The following is a 21,609-nucleotide window of genomic DNA, read 5'->3' as shown; positions in this document are numbered from 1 at the left end:
GTTAAGTAGTGACAGCTAGATCTCTGCTCCCAAAAGGCCAGCTTTGCAATTAGCTGTCCACCTCTGGGACGAGACTTTGATATGCTGTATTATCACTGGGATATGATGTCCCGCCCAAACATTTCACTTGCTGGTCTGTCACTGATTGATGACCCTTGACTTCAACAATTATTTATCTGAGGCTGTAAAATGGTGATTTTCTTATTCTATTATTAATTTTTTTTTTTTTTGCAGGTCTGAGGATGAAACCCAGGGGCATTCTACCTCTGAGCTACACCCTCTGCCCTATTTTTTATTCTTTATTTTGAAACAGGGTCTCACTGAGTTGCAGAGGGCCTCACTAAGTAGCTGAGGCTGTCCAAAAACCGCGATCCTCCGGTCTCAGCCTCCTGAATGCTGGGATTACGACCCAGCATTACAATGGTGCGCCACCACACCCAGTTCTATTATTAATTCTATATCTATTAACTCCAATTCTGTGAAAATGAAAAAAAGAATTTCAAAACTACCTTAAAACATCAGAATAAATTCTTCATTCTTTTTAAAATTTCAATTAACTTAATTTTTGAAATTTCTCATTATGGAATTAGTAGAATAAATTATTTTTGTGGGCTTTTCAGTTTTATTGTTGTGGACTGGTAGATTTTTATTTGTTTCATATTTAAAAATAAATTACACTTAACATTCTTTTTGATACTCAAGTTGTCCACAATTATCTTTTGGAACTCCTTCAAGGATTTGCAACTATATCCTCTTGACACATTTGCTACCTTTAAGCATCTCCTTGCTCTGAAGATGTAGAAAAGACAAGCTGGTCCAGGGCCGCCTTCTACTTTTCCCACCCCAGAGCCGAAACCAGTCCTTTCTTTAACAGGAGCCCCCACCTCCTTTTAGTGAGGAATCTATCCTTTTCTTAATATAATTGGGATTGAACATTTATTCATTTGTTTTAAAACTTGGAATTGTCATTGCTTCTAATATTTTTCAGTCTTCATTCAAAAATCATAATACATATATTCTACTAAAATAAATATACTTGGTACAGTTTGAGATTTCATTGCAGTTATTTTCATTGTTGGAATACATTTCCCTGAAGACCATCTTCAAAGTCACTTGAAATAACAATTCTCTTCTCTGGGATACGTTACTGTTTAAATTTGTATGTTTCGACGGGCGTGGTGGTGCATGCTTGTAATCCCTGCGCTTGGGAGGCTGAGACAGGAGGATCGTGCAGATTTGAAGCCAGCCCCAGCTACTTAATGAGGCTCTCAGGTCTGGGAGTATAGCCTGGAGGTAAAAAGCCTTTGGGTTCTGCCCCCAGTACCACCAAAAAAATAAAAAAATAAAAATTAAAAATATATATTTGTATGTTTCTGTTTGCTTTTAAGGTTTGCTTTTTTCTCTTTGCCTTTATTTTATCTTTGGGGTATGTCACACAGTTACTTAGTTTAAATGTCAAAAGTCAATAAAAAGTCATATTCAGAGAATCCACCTACATCCCTATTACTTTATCTCTTTTTCTCACGTCCTTCTTTCTCTCATGAATAATTTTTCTTATTAACTTCTGATTTGTCCTTTCCAGGTTTATTTCTGCGGTGATAAGTGTGTGTATGCATGTATACATACAATATATATTTATTACACACATCAAAATTAATTCAAACACAACCCCGCTGAAAGACATTTAGTTTTTTCCAATCTTTGGTTATTGCCAATGTAAACTGCAATAAATAATTTTATGTAATTGTTGCATGCATACATATGTGAAGGTGTATCTTCCAGATAAGATTATAGAGGTGAGATTCTTAGGTCACAAAGTAAATGTAAATAATTTTGTTAAAGTATTGCCCATTGTCCTCCATGGAAGAAGTAATTCTTTGTAAACAAAAGGTATCTCATCAGAGTGTCAACAACACTAAATCATCAGACTTTTAGATTTTTGCTAATCTGATATGTGATATGTGATATGTGAGATGTACCTTCAGCATTTTTAAAGAAGTATAATTGAATATATTTTTCATTCATTTAAAGACCATTTTTCCCAATTCTTGTCTCAGACTTTTTGAGAGGATTTCTATCTCAATATTTAGAAATATCTGATCTATTAATGTGATTATATTTTATCTGTAAAACATAATGCAATTCTTTACTGCCGGTTTGTTTGTTCTATATCTTTTTTTGATCCAGTATCACTTGATGTTATTTATCATCTTTTTGCCACGAAAAACTTCTGTTTCTTTAATTTATCAAAATGTCCTTTTATTGCTTCTAGATTTTTAAGTCATAATGCATGTTATAAAGAAGTTTAATGGTGGTTTCTTATGGTATATGTATAACTTTATTCCTTACATTTAGATCTTTGACTCACTGGAAATCTTCTTTGGCAAATCATCTGAGACATGAACATTTATCTTTTTTTCTAATGGCTTTATAATTTTCCTGCTCATGACAAAAAGCCCATCTTTTATCCATTGGTTATGTCATGTTCACAATATAATTAATTTTCTTCTGTTTTACCATTTTGGGCTGCATTTCTCTTCAGTTTCATTGGCCATGCATCAATGCCATGCTGTTTTTACTAGAAGGGCTTCATAATGTGCTTTACTCTCTGGCTGGGCCAGTCCCTTTCCACATTCTTCACCTTCTTTTTCAGGGGTTTCATGACTCTTCTTGCTTGTTTTTTTGTTATACAGGAACTCTAGAATTGACTTGTTTAGCTCCAGCATGGGTAGAAGATGAGTATTCTATTGCTCTTTTTATTGGCATTACCTTAAACTTCTACTTAAATGGAGACAATAGACATCTCTATGATGTTGAATCATCTATCCAAGAACATGAAATGTCTCTCCATTTGCTCAAGACTGCCTTTTTTGGGGAACCTTTTGAATCCAGATGGACTACTTGAGTATGAAGACCAGGAGACTAATTAAACTTCATCAGATGAAAGCTAATAGAAGATTATAATTGAGAGCCACAATATCTGCTGCTAAGGACTCATAGCAGATACAGACTTATCTTGTTGAGGCCAGAAGCCTCATCTTAGTTCTCCCTGTCTCTAAGGAACCTATCCCTTGGCCAGAAAGCTCTGCCTTTCCATCTTTTCCTACCCTCTGGCTTCATTGTAGCCCTGACTGATGGGCATCACCCAGCCCTCTGGTTCCCCGGGACCCCAGTACATGTGCATCACTCTGTTTCCAGTGGCTGTAGTGGCTAGTGTCTGGGCAATGTGACCGGTGTGGAAAAAGAGGTGTTTGGTGGCCAGTCTGACCAAATTAATGATCACCCGCTGGGAATCAGCAAGGAATAAGATGGATTGTTAAAGATACTCAGTCACAAGGGCCATGAATAACATTTGTACTTGGTTCTAGAAGAATGGTAAGGCCTCTGACGCCCTAAGGAAGGGTCTTCTTTAGGAAGCCTGAGTGGAGTGTATCTAGCTATGGAGAAGTAGCAAGAGGCTGGCCAGTGATCTATCTGAGGCCCAGGCTGAGGGAAGGCAGGATGAAAGTAGAAATACTTCCCAGGAGAATCTTGTTGGCAGAATGGCTGCGCAGGCTGGAGGCAAGGGGAAAAGATGGCATAGAGGCCTGGAGTTGTCCATCCCAACCTCAGGCTACTGCAGTGTCCTTTCCAACATGGGCTTGGACTCATTCTATGAGGAAAGGCTGTTTTCACCAGAGTCATTCTCCTGATAACACAGGTGCATCATTCCAGGCCAATTTGATAGACAGAATGTTACGTTTACTGAACAGATAAAATAGAGAACCAATCTGTCTCATAGAAAGTGAAGCTTTGAGCTTAAAAGGGCCTTTGCTCAAGTCACAGATGTCTTCTCTTCCGTCTTTCTCCCTTCCTGCCTCTCTTGCCACAGAAGAGAACAGACAAACCGCTACAGCATCTGCCACTTCCTTCTCTGTCTGCCTTCCCTCTGTCCTCTTTGGCTATTCCCCCCACTGTCTTACCCAAACTCCTTAGCTGCCTCCCCACCTTCTTCAATCTGTGCCCTTAACTGACATCAGCTTAAAAAAAACAGGCATGAGTCTGACCAATGCCAGCCCCTGTTTCAAATGGCTTGGGGTTTGGGGGTCCAGGCTGAAGGGTCAGGAAGACTGGATGACTTTGAGTAAATCTACCTTTTGGGGCTCAGATATTACACCATAAAATAACAATGATAATAATATCTCCCATGGGGTGGCTACGAGGCTGAGCATCATGAGAGTAGATTATGGTTCTGCAGAGAACCAGACTACCACCCAGTATGGAGAAGAGCAGCTGTAGGATGGTGGCAGAGCAGGAAGGCTGGCCTGCGGCTGACCTCCCAGTCACAGTGAGGACTTGGACTGTCTCCAAAGCTTTGTAAACTGCCCCATCCACCTAGCCCCTCTCCAGGAAGCAGTATCATAAGAAGAATCAGAGACTTCTCTTCTAGAAACTCTGAGAAAGATTTACTGGTATTCACCAATCACTGGGCACTGGCAGTATTCAGATTCTAAGTCAAAAGGAGCCTGAGACCTCCTTGAATCCCGTCTCCTGTTTTCTAAAAGTGAGAAGTTGAGGTCAAGGAGACTAAGCCACTCACCCAAGATCAGGGTTGAGCTGATGTCAGGACAGGGCCTTCTATGGAATCACAGATCTCTCTTGCAATGGAGAAGCACTGAAATGAGCACTTAGACTGTGGAAACAGACTTGGATCAAATTCCCAGCACTTCCATTAATGAGTAGCAGTTACTTAACCTCTCTAAGAATCAGTTTCTTTACATGTAACATGAATGTCATTATAGTACAGGAAACACAGAAGGCATTCAATAGGCACTTTGTTACAGTTGTCCACTACCATATAAGAAAAAGAGAGCCCGACAGAAACCAAGGTTGGTTGGGATTCATCCCAAGCTCCAGTATAATCTGTCTTTTTGTTCTCAAGCCTTATCATCTCATAGAGTTGACATAGATATAGACATGTTATTTTGACTTTCCCCAATAATTCTAGGACATGTTGTTTTTGTCAAATATTTAATACCTACAATGTGTGTGAGATATAAATAATAACAATAAAATAAACATTTATACCCACCACAAACTTAAGAAATAGGACACTAACATTGCTCAGAATCCCATTCACTCCAACCCTGTTATTCTCTGGTAGTATTCACATGAATCTCACATTCATTATTCTTTTAATTTGTCTTATCATATATGTATGCATTATAAATAATAGATTATTTAGTTGTACATGTCTTTTGCCTTAATATAAAAGGAATCATGGTACATGAGCTTCTCTAGTTTGCCTTATTGCTCAAATTATTGCTGTTATTTCCCCATATAGCACATTGGACTTCACCAATTAAATAACATTTCATTGTGTGAATATGCAACAATTAATTTATTCATTCTCCTGTTAATGGACATGGGTTATTTCCAGAACTATCTTTTCTATTAGAAACTATGCTTCTAGAGCTAGATGTGGTGGTACACACCTGTAATCCCAGTGCATGGGAGGCTGAGGTTTGAGGCAACTTAGCAAAAACCTTCCCAACTTGATAAGACTCTGTTTCATAATCAAATAGGGCTTGTGGTATAGTTCAGGGGTAGAATGCCTCTGGTTCTTTCCCCAGTACCACACACACACACACACACACACACACACACACACACACACACACACACAATCTGCAAGCGTAGCTTGGAAGTACATTGCCCCTAGGTTCAATCCCCAGTACAAAAAAAGGGGAAAGAATGAAGGAAACTGTGCTTCTAGGAAAATCTGTGCACAAAGCTTTGGTATACAGAGTTAGAAGTCTTCTGCACACCTGCGACCTGTGCTGGGTCATAGGTATGTATGTCATCAAATATATCAGAGAATACCAGCCTGCTTCCAAAACTGATTGCACCCACACTTTCATCAACACCGAAAAGGCAGTCCAATTTTTCCTTAAGGCTGGAAGTGTCCATTCGTCATCTGTAAATTAGTAACTAGTTAATTTCCAAGTCTACTGTGCCATATGGATCAGGTCTGAATGCTAATCATAGCAATGGCATCTTGCATGTCCAGTAAAACCATGTTGTGTGGTCCTGTTATAGGAGAAGCATTGATTCCTCAATTCAGGATCAGCGGGTCCTTGGCTTATATGTCACAAAAGAATTTCAGCACACACCAGAGATATGGACCAAGATTTATTTAGGAAAGTAAGAAATATACATTCAAGGGAAAATATAGCCACCCTAAAAGAGAGAGAAGCATCTTTGCAGGTTCATGGCTCTTTGTTTAAAGGAAACTCAGTGAACGGTGGATGGGCATAAGAAGGTATATAAGGCTGACCTCAGTCTGGTGGGCACAAGGCGGTTTCTGGCCCAGCCAGCCTCAGGATCCTCAGGCTGATGGTGGTCCCCATGATCAATAGATAGCCTAGAAAGTCCTTTAAGATACAGGTTTCCCAATATACTGTATTTATCTTGTTAATGTACACAGGGTAATTATAGTTTTGTTACTGTTATTAGCTTTACGATTTACAGATTTCCCTGGAATTTGGGAGAGACAGACTTGGGAAAGAGAGCTGGTTTGGGAAGTAAAGATAAGGAACCAGAGTGCCAGGTTCTTATCTTAAAGTGATACTTTCTACCTATTTCCTTTATTTCTCCTGTCCCACATCAGTCCTGTTCCACTTATAAGTCATCTGCTAAGAACTGGCACGGTCAGTTTCCACCCCTACATTGACCTTCTGGGCAAGCCAGTCACAGGTGCGCAGCAGTGTGGCAGGTCTGGGGCCTTGGGCTGTCACCCCACAGACCACATGGGGCCGAACAACCATCTGGAAAAGTACACTCTCATTTTCATCATGTCGGGCTACACACAGTAAAAAGAAGAAAGACAAGTGGCTGTAAAAGGAAAAAGCAGAAGTATAACCCTTGCCCCTGTCTTTTTCTCTGGGGAAACAAGCAGCTACCAGCGCAGGTGCTGAGCAAAGCTGGTGGTGGAGAGAAAAGTCAAGTGGCCATTCAAGGAAGCCTGACTTTCCTGATCTTTGATGACATCATATGTGTCTTGACCATGCAGGTCTCCTTGTTTCTTTCAGCTAAGAACTATGGGAGAGGATGGGCCGGTGTCTAGAGCTCCTTCAGGATATACTGCAAGAAAACTTGAGCTGTTAGATTTGGGGGAAATATGTGGTTAAAGGAGACAAGCACTTGCATTTTTCTCATGAAAGAGCATCTGCTCTCCTGCTGGCCTGGCCAGGTAGGTATCCTGACTAAGCAGAAGGGCCCCACCCTTCAACATCTCTGAAGATTCTGCTCTTAAACATCTGGTAGAACCAGAAATTCAGATGTAGCACATGCAGGTGAATAATCTAGGTTACCAGACGAGTACAGAACCTCTGTTGGTGCAAAGAGAGGCCAGGAGAGAAAAAGTCTATCTCCAGTGTTTACCTCTCGTTCTGCCTCTCCTCCTCCTCCTCCTCCTCCAGGTCTTCCTAGTCCTTCTCCTTCTGGGCTTCTTCCTCCAGCTCTGGAAGGTCCTGTCTGATCCTTTTTCCCCCTTCTCTTCAGCCAGAACTTGGGTCTGTAATAGAAGAGGTACCTGGGAGCCCTCTTCGTTGTCCCCTTGTGGATTCTTCAGGAGAGGACTGGTCCCTTGATACATGTGGCAAATGTGCGCTTTACTTCATAAAGGTGAGCAAGACATTCCTGCTGGCCCCAGAGAAGTGTGTCTAGGTACAAAAGGAATAGTCTTTCTCCTTGACCCAAAACTGCCTCTGCTCTCTAAGGGTGAGGTAAATTGGTGTTCAGAACAGCCAGAGGAAGTGTGAGGCCATCCAGGAGGGAAGTAGAGCCCTCAGGATGGGTTCAGCCACTGCAGGTGTGGGTCCCTCCTTCCAGCTTCACCCTACTTGTCTGTACCTGGCGGACATGTCACAAGGTCTGATGAGAGGATGAGGGCAGGAAGGGAAAAAAGCAGGGAGGTGAGGCCATTCTGCTTTTAGGGGGACTTCTGCTTGCTGTTGGGGTTGCCTGCGTGGGGAATTGTCAGGTGTGTTCTCAGTAGACTTCAGAGCACATCCTGGTTTCATTTGAAAGTATCAGGCTATCACCAAGGTAATACCTGACTATCAGCTGATAAGGAGACCACACTGCTTATGACGGGGATCATCTCCCTTTTCCAGGCCACCTGTCTCTCCCCCCACAGAACCTTGCTCAGAGAAATGGCCATCCTATTTTCAATACGCCCCAGGAAAAGACTCTAACTCTCTGAGTAAATGATTACTACTCAGTCTCTGCCACCCTGATATGTACAGGATGGAACAATACTCCAAAAATCCTATTTCACACAACAGCTCTACAGGTGGAAAAAACTTATCCACAACTTGATGCAAATGAGCAGAAAGTTCCCCAAAGACACTTGTTTGGGACTGGTTATTCTGCTTTTCCTGGAGCCAAGGAAGTTGCCGGTGACCACAGGACGCATGCTGGAAACAGGGACTCTCTGTATTTGGGACACACAGAAAACAGTGACCAGCCTGAAGCTTGTCCCAACCTGGCGATAAACCTGGTTATAAAAGAACGCAGCTGGGAATGAATTGGCATGGCCAATAGGTTTCACTATTAAAGTTTACACAACGTGGAGTAATCGGCCAAGCTGGCTGGCTACCCAGATCACATGACTACGTAGAAACATGAAACTTGACTATGTGCTCCAGCAAGTTTTACTTCTCCCTAGTGCAGGGGTGTTTGCCAGCAGCCTGCACTCAACTCAGATTTAGTGACTGGAGCCCTTGAGCCCAGAGACTCGCCATGCCACTCCCCAGGAAAGCCAGTGGCTGCTGACAGTACCCTAGGACAGCGACTTGTGCCTCTTACCAAAAAGAATGGATAAGCTTAATAAGATAACTGTCCCCGCCAGCCAGAAGTTGAGGTAAGATTTTCCCATCTGCTACTTAGCTTTCTTCTCCTTTTTTCTCCTCCTAAAGCTCTGACAGCATCTTAGAAAGACTGAAGCCCGGGAATACTTTGTCAATTTGAAGGCAGCGGGTGGGGATTGCTATGGGGAAGTAGACTGGGTTTTTAAAGAAATATGTAGGAACAAGTGGACCTGCTGTAGCTGGCTTTTGCCAGTGAATAAAATATAAAGAATCAGTGAAATAGAAAAGCCAAGGGCTCACATTTCAAAAACGTCAGCTTTCAGAGTCTGTCTACAACAGACTTTAGTAATGGAGGGTTTGTCTCAGCTGAGTCGCATGCACCTCACTGTGGATTACTGATGAATTTGGGAGGAGTAGCTGTGTCATTTGTACTCACTGTAGTTTTACTGTCTCTTACTTATTTTGTGTGTAGTTATCATAAGTTCATTAGGGGGACTTTATCTGTCTTTCCAATGCTCTCATGACAGCGTTAACAATTATCTATTTAAAACCCAACTTAGAATAAACCAGAAGCAGCCCAAGGGCATGAGTCAAGGAGTTATAGAAAAGGCAACTTCCCAAATTTCTATTTTGAAGGCCCTCTTTTTGTCTCTTTATAATGGCAGCGTGGCTTCTTGGAAATTGAGGCTTTTAATGTTCAGGGAGTGTGTTATATTTCATCTGTGTATTGAGTTTTTCATGGGAAATGTGATGCATATAATAGAGGAGTTGGCAAAAATAACGAATAAGCTGGAGAACTGGAGATTTGAGATAATATTTAAGAGAAATTGGCCTGGAATTGGCAGAGGGACGGCCCTCCATGGTGAGGATAAGCGGCTCTAGAAGAGGCAGTTTGAGATGCACTCAGCTCTGGCCTCAGTAGGCAGCACTGGCTGATCGCCATTTCGAGACTGTGCTGTTAATTGTCACAGAGCTGTCAGCACTGCTTGGGGACAAGAAAGTGCCTCGGCCACCTTGGCCCCCATTACTGCTCCCTCATGGAGGGGAGGTAGAAGGGGGAATAGTAAAGGGATCATGAGTTTGGAAGAGAATTGGGGTCACCAGAGACAGTTTCATGGAGAAGATGGTTTAGGAGCTGGGATATGAGAGGCAGGTTAGATACAAGTAGTTGAAAAACTGGAGAAAGAGAGTTAGGTGCTAGAAGGAAAGAAATACAGAAGCTGATGTGGTATGGTCCATCTGTAGGATGGTAAGGCATCCTCTGCCCAGCAGAGGCTGAAGAATAGGGTTTGTGGGACCATGGAGGCCCTTATAAGATTGGATATGTAGAGGGGAAATAGCTTAAAAAAGACAGTGAGGGCCTGAACTGTAGGGAATTGGAGATCTGGTGAAGTGTTAGAAACATCATGCCTGCAGGCTTAGGGGAGATGAGCAGGATGAACTGAACAGAGAAACCTGGAGGCAGAGATACTGGGGTACACTTATAGAATCCATCCATCTAGAGTTGTAAGCCTAGACCTAGAGCACAGCAGAGAGGAGGAAAAGAGGAGAGGTAGGCAAGGCACAGCAAAGAAATGAACAAGGCACCACACCAGGGCTTCTATCAGAGGAACCAGAGCGTGCCAAGGGTCCTTTGCCGGAATATTCCACAACCTAACGCTGTAGAACCTCTTCAGGAAATGCAGATGAGAATCTAAAAAAAGAAAGGCAATAGAACTTGAATCTTTTATAACCCCTCTCCCTGGGACAAAGTCCAGCTTGATTACAGAGTGGTTGGTAGGCAATATGCAACTGTAGATTATAGGATAGAGGACCAAAATTATATTGTGAATAATCATACACTACACTCATCTGCTTAAAGAAAAGTAACTTTTTCTTCCACTTGGTTACCAAGTTGTCTTTATAGCACTGGCCTTTTTTTTTTTCTTCTTAAAATATGCACTGTCATGGTGGAACTTTTCAAAGAAAGGAAATTGTAAACACAGTGGACTCAAAGTATGATCTTAAATCTTTCCTGAAATTATATGACATGGGAAGAAATAGGTTGATGAAACATATATTCCTATGTTGACCCTTCTGGGTCAACTTGAAAGGTCACCTAACTGTGCATTGAGCACCAGACAACAGTGTAAGTGGAGAGCTGTTCATACTCCTAGGTTTAACAAAGCTTATGTGAGAATTTGCTCAAATTCTTCACCAAACAAAACAGACCCCGAGTGTCCATCTCAGTGGCTAGAAGAGATGACCCTGATCCAAGGAATATTTTCCCCAAAGAGTCTAAAAGCAGGAGTCCTCTGGAGGAGACCAATACCTGGGTAAACCAAGGAAAGGAGAGCAGGTAGGCCTGGGAGAAAATAAGGGAACTCAAGATGAAGGAAAAAGAAGAGGTTCCCAGATAGACACTGTTGGAAACGGGTACTCGCCTTGGGAGTTTCTGTATAGAACAATTGAGACAGGTAATGTAGCTAAATTGCATGTGATCACAGAGGTGTGTGAGCACAATTCTCACTCTTGCTCCACCAAAGCATTATAGGAAGTAGGCTTCTATGTTAGTAGGAGTTCAGAGACTCTCAGGATCTTGTGGTTGATTCTTAGCCAGGGTTTTTATAAGGTAGTGATGGCATCTGAAATCTGGGTTTCCAATTATTCTATAGGAAGCATTCTTATTATTTTAAAACTTTTACACATCTAGGTGAACTTTTCAAAATTAACAATCCTGAATCACACTGAAATTATTCTTTACAGAGTAGTGAAACTAATTTGAAAATAAAATTTTAGGTTAAAAATTTTTGTGATACTAGAGATTGAACCCAGGGGTGTTCTACCTTTGAGCTATAACCACAGCCCTTCTTATTATTTTTTATTCTGAAACAGGGTCTCAGTAAATTGTTGAGTGTTAAGTTGTGAAGGCTAGCCTTGAACCTGCAATCCCCCTGTCTCATCCTACCAAGTACTGGGATTATAGGTGTGCACCACCACACCTGGTACAATTTTAGATTTTTAAATAACCTTCCAGTAGGCTCATCATCTGTGCTTAGATTTTTTTTTTTTGTAGCACACACCAACACATATCTACTTATTTTTACAAGTAGAAAAGGGTTTTGGCACAAATGTGATTAAATCAGGTCTCCCTGATCCTTATCTTATAGGTTAAAGTTTATGGTGTTTTTCCTTTAGGCAAACCAAGATTTTGGAGGCTTTAGGCAGGCCTATGTAAACTTCCTAGCCCCAGTTTCTTCTCCTGTAAAAATAATAGTGACAGTACCAATGTCATGGGGCTTATTATAAGGATTAAATAAACTGCTGTAGGAAGTGACTGACACATAGTATGCCTTGCACATGATAATTATTGAATTTTAAAAATAATCATCTTTAATATTATTATTATTCATTTTTACAATTGTGGGACTGATTTTCTTAATGTGAACAGAGGACTTTACATTGATCTCTGATAAACTTCATGTTGGTTTCATTTCTCCTTTCTGACTAACCTGACTGCTTTTCATCTATTGATTCCGACCTCTGTGGCATTTAGCTCTGCATGGATTATAGACATGACAAACATCCCTCTCAGCCTTGATCTAAGTGGCTAGTAAGAATGTGCAGTCTTTAAAAAGAAGTGAGATATAAGACTAGCAGGTTTCAGCCTGTTGATGACAGACTAGACCAAATAAAAAACATCAGAGACTTCAACTTTTCTTGGCCACCTCCTACTCAGACAGCATCAGGTTAATACCCTATTGTACATGCGCTAAGAACCTTATGTATTTCCTTTGTGATGCTTATGAATATTTTAATTGCTCATTTTTTTGTGATTTTTGGGTCTTTCTAGATAAACTGTAAACTCCATGAAAAAAAAAAAAGTGCAGCATGACAGAGCTGTCTCATGGTGTCTGGGTCTCATTGCTGGGATGTTCACCCTGATATTTTATTTAACATGCCTCCTCCTCTCGGGTCTTGAAATGTTCAGTTAGAGCCTCTAGTTTCTCAACTTCTCAAATTCAGTTCTTTAGAAATAAACCCAACCACTGTTTGCCTTTTCACCACAAGCACTAGCTCCCTCTCTGGCCCTCCATTTATTGGTCATGGTTTCATGATCAACCCTAACTCTGACTCACCTTTGTCTCTGCTCCTCTCTGCATGCAGGCTCGCCTACTATGGCACTCTCATCCATGACCTTGTCTTCCATTTTCTTTCACACCATCCTGGATAGGTCCTCATCTCCCACTGCACCCTCTATGTTTGGCCCAAATTCCTCTACAAAATAAAAAGTTTGAACCAACAATTTCCAAAGTCCCTCTCCCCAGCTCTGATACTGAATGATCCTTTATGCATAGAGACCATATTTGATATATGATATGTTTTCTACCATTTTCCCCATGACCTTTAGGAAATACATTTGATTTATTTAGAAATATGATGCAAGTGGAGTCCAAAAGGACTGACCCCAATCGCCACTTACCAGCCATGGGTCTTGCAGAAGTCCTTCAGCCTCTCCAAGCCTCAGTTTCCTCCACTGTCAAGTGAAACTAGATATACCTTCCTCACCAGCCTATCGTAAAGACCAACTAAGGCAATGTGGGCTGAAGTATCCAGAATTGTACATATCACTTGACCAGCACAAGTAAATAAAAAGGAAACCCACCAACCAGGACCTCCATCCACCTATTACGAATGGTCATTTTTTGTCTCTTTTTCTCTTCACATCAACGGATCCAGTTCCCTTTAACTGGATCCATTAGGAATAAAAGCTGCAGCACCTAATGATAGAGATGAGGAGATGAGGTAGACGTCCCACGTAGCCTGGCTTCCCATTCACTTCACATGCCTGCCTGCCGCACATCAGCTGAGGATACACTCAGCTGACCATCTGTGCCACACTAATGAAAGGAATATTCATGATAGCTGAGCAAGGGTTCTTTCTCCTTGTGGGCAAGTTCCAGAGGAGCCACCTTTTCAGAAATTTGCTTAGTGAAAGTGGACTTCAGGCTCATCAGCCAAGAAAACTCAAGGCAACTCGCCTACTCTGTGTGTAACTATACCTGGAAAACCCTAAACCAGAGTCAACATGTCTGAGGCACCTTCCCTCCCAGATACAACCACTGATGTGTGCCATGGCTAAACAAAGCCTTCCTCTTCCTTGCAACCTATCTTCAAAAGAGTTGGGATAGAATTAATTAGATTGCAAAGAGAACCACAAAATTGCAGACCAGCCCTGCCCTCTAGATCACTTGACTGGAAAAGACTGGCAGGTTCCAAAGGCCTCAGGCACATATTTACAGACAATCTCATGAGTTTTCCCCACACAGATGATTAACTCCATCTAGTATGTAGAGAATTTACTAGTTTGGTTCATTTTCAAAGAGAACCTTATGACTGCCCTCTTGCAATGCCTTTCAAGAAATCTGGGACTTCTAAAGGACATGAGCAAGAGAAAAAAGGGGGTGAGAAATTGAGCTCGTCAGAGGGAAATTTAAATACTCCATGGCTTTCTTTTACTTCTTTATAAATTGCCTAGAAATATTCTTCCCCAGGGCTCTCCCAAGACGTAGCTGTGTCATTTAGACCAGTGCTTCTCCACCTGGGACAACTCTGCCCTCAGGGGACATTTGGTTCTCACATTTGGGAGGTTGTTACTGATACCTAGTGGGTAGATGCCAGGAATGCTGCTGGACAGTTTACATTGCACAAGGCTCAAAATGTAGATCTGGACACTACGGAGGAACCCTGATTCTACCCATGTGGAATGGATTCTCTCTAGAACACGAAGCACATATTCATTTGTATGTGCTTATAAGTGACAATATATATTTAAAGTGCAGATATACAGTGCTTATCTTTGTAATTGCTGTGGCCTCCGCTTACAGCAGGTAAATTTTTCTCTGTCAGGGACAATTTGAGAGAAGAGTTGTCAAATGAGAAGTCTAAATATCCTTGGGCCTGGACTTCAATGGACTGTGTTTTTATTTTAATTAATGTCAAACAAAACTAAATTCCATGAACTCCATGCACCAGCAAGGTATACATTGCTTTCTTCTGGGTAGAGAAGGGAGAGCAGGAAGTGTTCCAGACATAAGTAGACTGAGTAAACCTTAAGTATAGACTCTAAGGTTGGGACAAAAAAGGCAAATTAGAGGATAGATAACATAGCTATAAAGAAGCCCAAGAGCTTGTGAGTCTCATTCAGTGGCCCGGTGGGCGCACCGCACCTGTCCTGGAATAGAGGGTGCTGTCCTGAGGTCCAGGAAGCCATGGCTTGAAGAACCTGAGTGAAAGGCAAAACAAATGATCCAAAGGAAACATCCTGCAGAAGACACACACATAGCCTACAGGCACGTGAAAAAAATGCTCAGGTTCACTGACCATCAGGGAATGTGAACCAAACCACAGTGGCAGAGCACCTCACCCCAGGTAGAATGGTCATTACCAAAACGGCAAAAAGTAACAAATGCAAGACAGAGCCTTGCCAGGTCAGCCCTTCAGCTCCACTTTGCCAAGCCCCTGACTCTGTAGGACAGTGGTCAGAGGTGCCACTACAGCCTTCCTTCAGACATCTGTGTCTCTGGATTTATGATTACATCCCACTGGCTTCTCTTTATTTTTTTCTAACTTTTTTTGTGGTAAAATATATATAACATAAAATTTGCCATCCTAACTCGTGTGTGTGTGTGTGTGTGTGTGTGTGTGTGTGTGTGTAGTACTGGGGATTAAGGGATTAAACCCAGGAGCATTCTACCTCTGAGCTACAAGCCTTGCCCTTTTTTATATTTTGTTTCTAAGTAGAGTCTCCTTAGGAAGCTGAGACTCCCTAGGTTGCTGAGGCGGCCTGCACCTGTGATCCTCCAGTCTTCAGTCTCCCAAGTCTGGGATTTACAGGTGTGCACCACCAGGCCCAGCCCATCTTAACCATTTTTAAGTATGCAGTTCAGTAGCCATAACTACATGCAATGTTGTATAACTGTCACTGCCGCCCATCTCCAGAAGTCTTTTCATCTTGTAAAACCGAAACTCCATGCTAGTTCAACTCTAGTCCTCATTTCCCTCTCCTCCTGGCCCCTGGAAACCACCATTTTTTCCTTCTCCGTGCATTGAACTACTCTAGGCACTTCATCCAGGCTTCGTCTTGTCTGTGACTAGCTTATTTCACTTAGGGTACTGTCTTCAAGATTCCTCCATGTGGCAACAAGTCATCATGTTTTTAACTCCTCTTTTTAAAAAAAATTTTTCCCCTGGGGGAGTGGTGGCTTTCTGTGTCCTTAAAGTGATCCTGATTCTCTGTTGACTCTATCAAATGTTGAGTTTTGTTTTTTTGTTTTGTTTTGTTTTTCTTGTGGTACTGAAGATTGAACCTGGGAGTGTTCTACCTCTGACCTACACTGACAGCTCTATTTTATTTTTAATTTTGAAATGGTCTCATTAAGTTACGTGAGCTGCTGGCCTTGAACCTGCGATCCTCCTGCCTCGGCCTCCCATGAACCGGAATTACAGGCATGCATAGCCGCCCCTGACTGGATGTTGATGTTTAAGCTCTCGGGAACGTCCTAGCTGTGCTTCCTAGGCACCCAGGGACCAAGCACACAATTAGAGGATAAAAGTATGACACACTGGTTGCTCTAGAAACAGGCCCTGCTGATTGGCTGGAATCCTAGCCCCACCCTAGTGCCTGCCTCCAAATCAAGGGAGCGGGGATCCTGGAAGCCTGACACCGCTGCTGCGCTCTAGGGAGGGCCCACACACTGCCAGTCTCCCCGGCACTGTTGCAGGGCAGCGGCTTCAACCACTGGCTGATGTTGGGATGCAAGGATGCCTGGCTGCCATGGAAACCTCTTTCAAAGAGTTCCACTTCTTGGCTGTGTGTAATCACTGTCCTGATTATTTTTCTATCCACAGCACTCCATCCATCAGTGGGCAAACTTGTCTTCCTTCCCACTTCCTTCCTCCCCATTCCTAGCTCCATGGCTGAAGCTATCTGCTACCCAGAGTTCCTCCCAAAGCTCTCCCCCTCCTCATTTGACCCACCTACTTCTGCCTGTCCTGGCTTCACCTTCCTTCTGAAAGGGGGTCCACTGGCAGCCACTCCTGCAAGCTTACTTTCTGCTGACATTCTCATGGCCCTTTTCCAGCACTGCGGTGTAGGCCACCCAAACAGACCGCTCCCCCCAAATCCAGCAGGGCTGGGTCAATGCTTATTTCAAAAGCAAGGCAAAGAAGACAGCTTAGTGGATGTGGTGTCCCTTTGCTGGCCCATGTGCCTCTGTTGACCACTTTCCTGAAGAAGAATCTCATTACCCCAGGAGCATCCCTGCCACCCAGCAACTTGGATGGGTGTCCCAGACCTTCTTTAGAAGGGAACGCTCAGCCTGGCCCCCGGGCTTCCTAGGCATGTGGCCACACACACAGAAAAGCTCTATTTTTAGAGTAATGGTCTGCTTTTTGGCCCTGAAATTCTTAACAATTTCAAACAAGAGTTCTGCATTTTCATTTTACACCTGACCTTAGAAAGGATGTAGTTACTGCTGGCCACAGTGTCTAAAAGTGGCCACGCCTTCTTTTCCTACAGTATGCAGAGATGTGGGCGTTGGTGGAGAAGCATGGTGGGTCATCTTGCAAGGACCTGGGAAGCCACCTCTCCGGCCCCTTGATTTCTTGTTCAGGCCAGAGAGGTGAGGTCACCTGTTGGAGTTTGCACCAGCAAAGCCAATTCTAGAGCTACATCCACATCTGCCCGTGAGGAGAAAGTGGCCCTGCTTCCTCCTCTTCTACTCTTTCTCTGTATATTTTTCTGGCTGATAATATTAGCTTCATCAGTATTCTATACTTTTCCTAGACTTATTTTTTTTTTTAACAAAAAGCCACCTTACTATTCTGAAACCCAAGTGGATCCCTGTCAAATTGTATTTGTAACAAAATACAGTAACAAAAAGATAGCCACTTTACTAGTCTGAAACCCAAGGGGAGCCCTGTCAAATCAGTATTTCAAGTTATTGTGTGTTTCCAGGCCCAAACTTGAATTCCACGCTGACTCAGCCGTGTTGGGTACCGCACGGCTCTGTTTTTCAAAGAATGTTCCCACAGAAGTTCATGTCATCTGAGAGTGAGTTATAATTACAAAGAGCACGCTGACCTTACATGTAGACTGAGCATGCAACACCAATGTGGTATAATTTAAGAGGCGCCCCTGAAAGGAGGTTTTGCTGTGCTTGAAAGAATCTGAATTTTGGACTCGGACAAACTTGGGCTTGAATACTGGCTCATCATTTTGTGAAGGTCACAATCCTTTTTAGCCTGTTTTTTTTTTCCAATCTGGGAAATAGAATAATAATATGTAATATATAATAAGGATGTTATAATTATAAATATATAAAATAGAAAGTAAGAGCTCAGTGAATGTCCCCTTCCCCAAACTGTCCCCTGGCCTCAGCTTCCCTGATGCCCCAAATCGTTTTGTTAGACATTCAGACGGGATCAGGCAGGCTCCCAGGGCTCTAGTGCAAAATTAAACCTCACCAAGTGCAACAGGCTAAGGAAGCAAGCCATTATCTGTACTAGTGCCCAGGCAGCAGTCATTGATCGAACAGCCAGTTCAGACCCAGGGGGCGCAGAGCTGCCTCGCCACCTCCCATGAAGAGGCCAAGAGGCGGTTCAATCAGCTGCTGTTAGCTGTGTGAATGGAGCTTTGTTTAGGGAGGCAGTGAGAAGGAGGGGGAGGTGGGAGGTGGGAGGCCACACCTAAGTCAACGGAGCTCCCCAGGGAGAGGCTGTGCGCCCAAGGGTGCTTGCAATAGCATGTGAGCTCAAACGCAGAGCAAAAAGCTTCCCATACTTTACAACTTTATGCAATTTGAAGGGTAAAAAGATGCAGCATGAGGAATGCTTCTTAAAGCACAAGTGTATCAATGCCATGCGCAGTCCTGGATATACCAGGAAGGAAAGAGTATTTTACTTTTGCTCAAATAATGATAATAGAATCAAATACAAAAATGGAAAGTATACTTTCAAAATAGAAAACAGAGCTGGGCATAGTTGCACACTCCTGTAATCCCAGTACTTGGGAGACCGAGACAGGAGGATCATCGGTTCTAGGATAGTCTCAGCAATGTAGCAAGACTCTCAGCAAACTAATGAGACCCTGTAAGAAAGAAAGAAGAAAGAAAGAAAGAAAGAAAGAAAGAAAGAAAGAAAGAAAGAAAGAAAGAAAGAGAAAGAAAGAGAGAAAAGAAAAGAAAATAGGGTTTGAGTGTGTAGCTCAAAGGTAGTACTACCAAAAAAGAAAAGAAAGAGACAAAAAGAAAATGGGACCCACATTACTAAATCATTAGAAAACTGGACTGTACATCTATGTGAGTGATTATTTGAACAGCCTGTTTAGGATCAAGGTCCTTTTTACAGTGGAAGGACTTCTGATTTCACAGCATCTCCTCATTCAGAGGTCATCACCTTTGAATTACCAAACCAACCCCAGATGGTTGGGCCTGACATACCTAAAGCTACTTGAGGGTGAATGATGTTAACACTATCACAGGGCTGGGGATACAGCTCACTGGTACAGTGTTTGTACAAGGTCCTGGGTTTCATTCACAGCGCCACACACACACACACACACACACACACACACACACACACACACACACACTTCAGATAAAATAACTCAAGAGTAAACTGAAGAAAAAAAAACTTGCTTCAAAGTTGCTAATGACTGCTCTCTGGGTAGGGCGTTTCCTTTGGGGATGATAAAAATGTTCTAGAACTAGTTAGAGGAGGTTGTTTTATAACCTTGTGATTTTACTAAATGTTGCTGAGTTGTACACATTGAAATGGCAAATTTTACCTTATGTGTGTTTTACCACAATAAATGTTGATAATCAAATCATTTCCCATAGTTGCCATCAAATAGTGTATTTGGAGAGGGCATGTGATCATATTTTTCTTTGACCAATTAGATATTGTTTTAAAGTTTAAATGTATTCTTTTCTTTTCTTTTTTTTTTTTTGCGGGTCTGGGGGTAGAACCCAGAAGCATTTGACCTCCAAGCTACACCCCTGCCCTATTTTTTATCCTTTATTTTGAAACCAGGTCTCACTGAGTTGCAGAGGGCCTCACTTAGTAGCTGAGGCTGTCCACAAACCGCAATCCTCTGGTCTCAGCCTCCTGAATGCTGGGATTACAAGCGTGCGCCACCAAGCCCGGCTTTTAAATGTATTCTTGATGCACAATTTAGAAGCCTTTTAAGAATTCAAAGGCTTCCTTTCACCCCCTATACACAATACATTCCCAGTACTTTTTTTTTTTTTTAACTCAGATGCCAGGAAGAAGAATTTAATTGGGTCAAACTTTTTCAGGATATAGGAAAAACCATCCCTCAAAATTATTCTTTACCCACTAAAATATTTTTAGCTGCAGAAACAGATACTTGGAAAAACAAGTAGCCATACTATATGGTACCATGTACACACAGCCAAGATTATATTTCTCCCACTAAGTTTTTAAAGGATATGCTCAAATTCTTAAAGCACATTCATTTTCTAGAATTACATCTTCTGATTTCCTGAAATGTGATTAGAATTGTTTATTTGCCACTTGGTCTTCCAAAATTATTGGCAGCTGGTTTGGTTTAGAAACCTTGGTTTGTGTGGCGATTTTTATGTGGGTGGAGGAGAGACCGTGAACATGTCACGGTTTCAGCTGTGGACACCAGAGAGCAACAAGGAGCACATCAGAGTCCAGCCTGGTGACAGGGTCAGACCGCGCGCCCTCTGGGAGCAGCTCAAACCCAAGCATCTGCTCTCTGGATCCAGGAGCCTCCCTTAACTTAGGCTGGTTTTCACAACCTGCTTGTGTACAGTTTTATAAAGAAGTTTCCCTTTAGCCAACTCCTCCCTTTTGGGTGGCTGGGGAGCACACAGATCAGCAGGGTTTCTGTGTGCTAAGAGGAAGGGAAGTGCCATATCCAGAGAAGTCCCTGGGGCTCCTGGACCATCAGGTAGGGGACCAGCCGTGGCGATTCCTGCTGCCACATCAAGTGACAATCATATGAGAACGTTGAAGCCAGGATAGCAGTTTCCCGGCTATCTCATCAGCCTCGGTGTGGTGTCCCATGCCTGCCTGCCTGCCTCCTTCAGGACAAATAGGACCTGGATTTTTTTTTTAAGTAAAGGATTCAGAGTATTAGTGGAATCATCCCTGCTTCAAGATGTGCCAAGTCAGCCCAGTCTCTGTCTGCTTCTAATCCAGCTCAGTGGTTCAGACATGCCAATGACTACCACCAAATATTTGCAGATCTCAGCAAGAAGAAGAAAGAAATGGTAGGGCATGAACAGCCCGGAGAAACTTGCAAATTACTTTCTATGGTTAATCGGTTGTTAGGGAGAAACAACACCGGCAGCAAGATGTTCAGGGTCATTCTTCCACCGCTCTCAGGTGGCATTTCTGAGTAGGTGTTGAGAAAGGCGCCTAGGGATATGGCGCTGGTCTCCTGCCAGCTGCCCTGCTCAGCCAGCCCACTCCTCAGCTTCTTCCTCATTCCTTCTGCTGCCCGTGTGCACTCTCCTCTCTCCTCCCCCTCCTTCTGCCATCTGTCCCTTCCTCTTTTTTCCCCACCCCTTTCTAAAGACTGAAGCAGGCCCTAAGATCTCATGCTCCCATTTAGCAAGAAATCTGACCTTAAAGACCAACACCAGGACCAGTAAAGACTGCTGTGATGGTAGAGGGACTGGAAGCCATCTGCAGGGACAGAGGGGAAGGTGACTGGAGAGGGTCA

The 21,609-nt window shown here is 42.7% G+C and overlaps 1 protein-coding gene across 5 annotated transcripts in view; it reads left to right on the top strand.

Moving 5' to 3' along the window:
* Positions 1-8,858: 8,858 nt before the first annotated feature.
* The window catches only part of BLNK (B cell linker), a gene marked incomplete at both ends in the record, with an annotated part of 67,690 nt that continues 54,939 nt past the window's right edge, over positions 8,859-21,609 (top strand). For all 5 annotated transcript variants that reach the window (XM_080695078.1, XM_080695077.1, XM_080695075.1 and 2 more), the window contains one exon: positions 8,859-8,905. In XM_080695078.1, the coding sequence (XP_080551204.1) occupies positions 8,859-8,905 (47 nt within the window). The remainder of the gene's footprint in view (positions 8,906-21,609) is intronic.

Source organism: Muscardinus avellanarius (genome assembly GCF_963383645.1).
Source record: "Muscardinus avellanarius genome assembly, chromosome: 4".
Taxonomy (NCBI): Eukaryota; Metazoa; Chordata; class Mammalia; order Rodentia; family Gliridae; genus Muscardinus; species Muscardinus avellanarius.
This window is presented reverse-complemented; position numbering and strand designations above follow the sequence as displayed.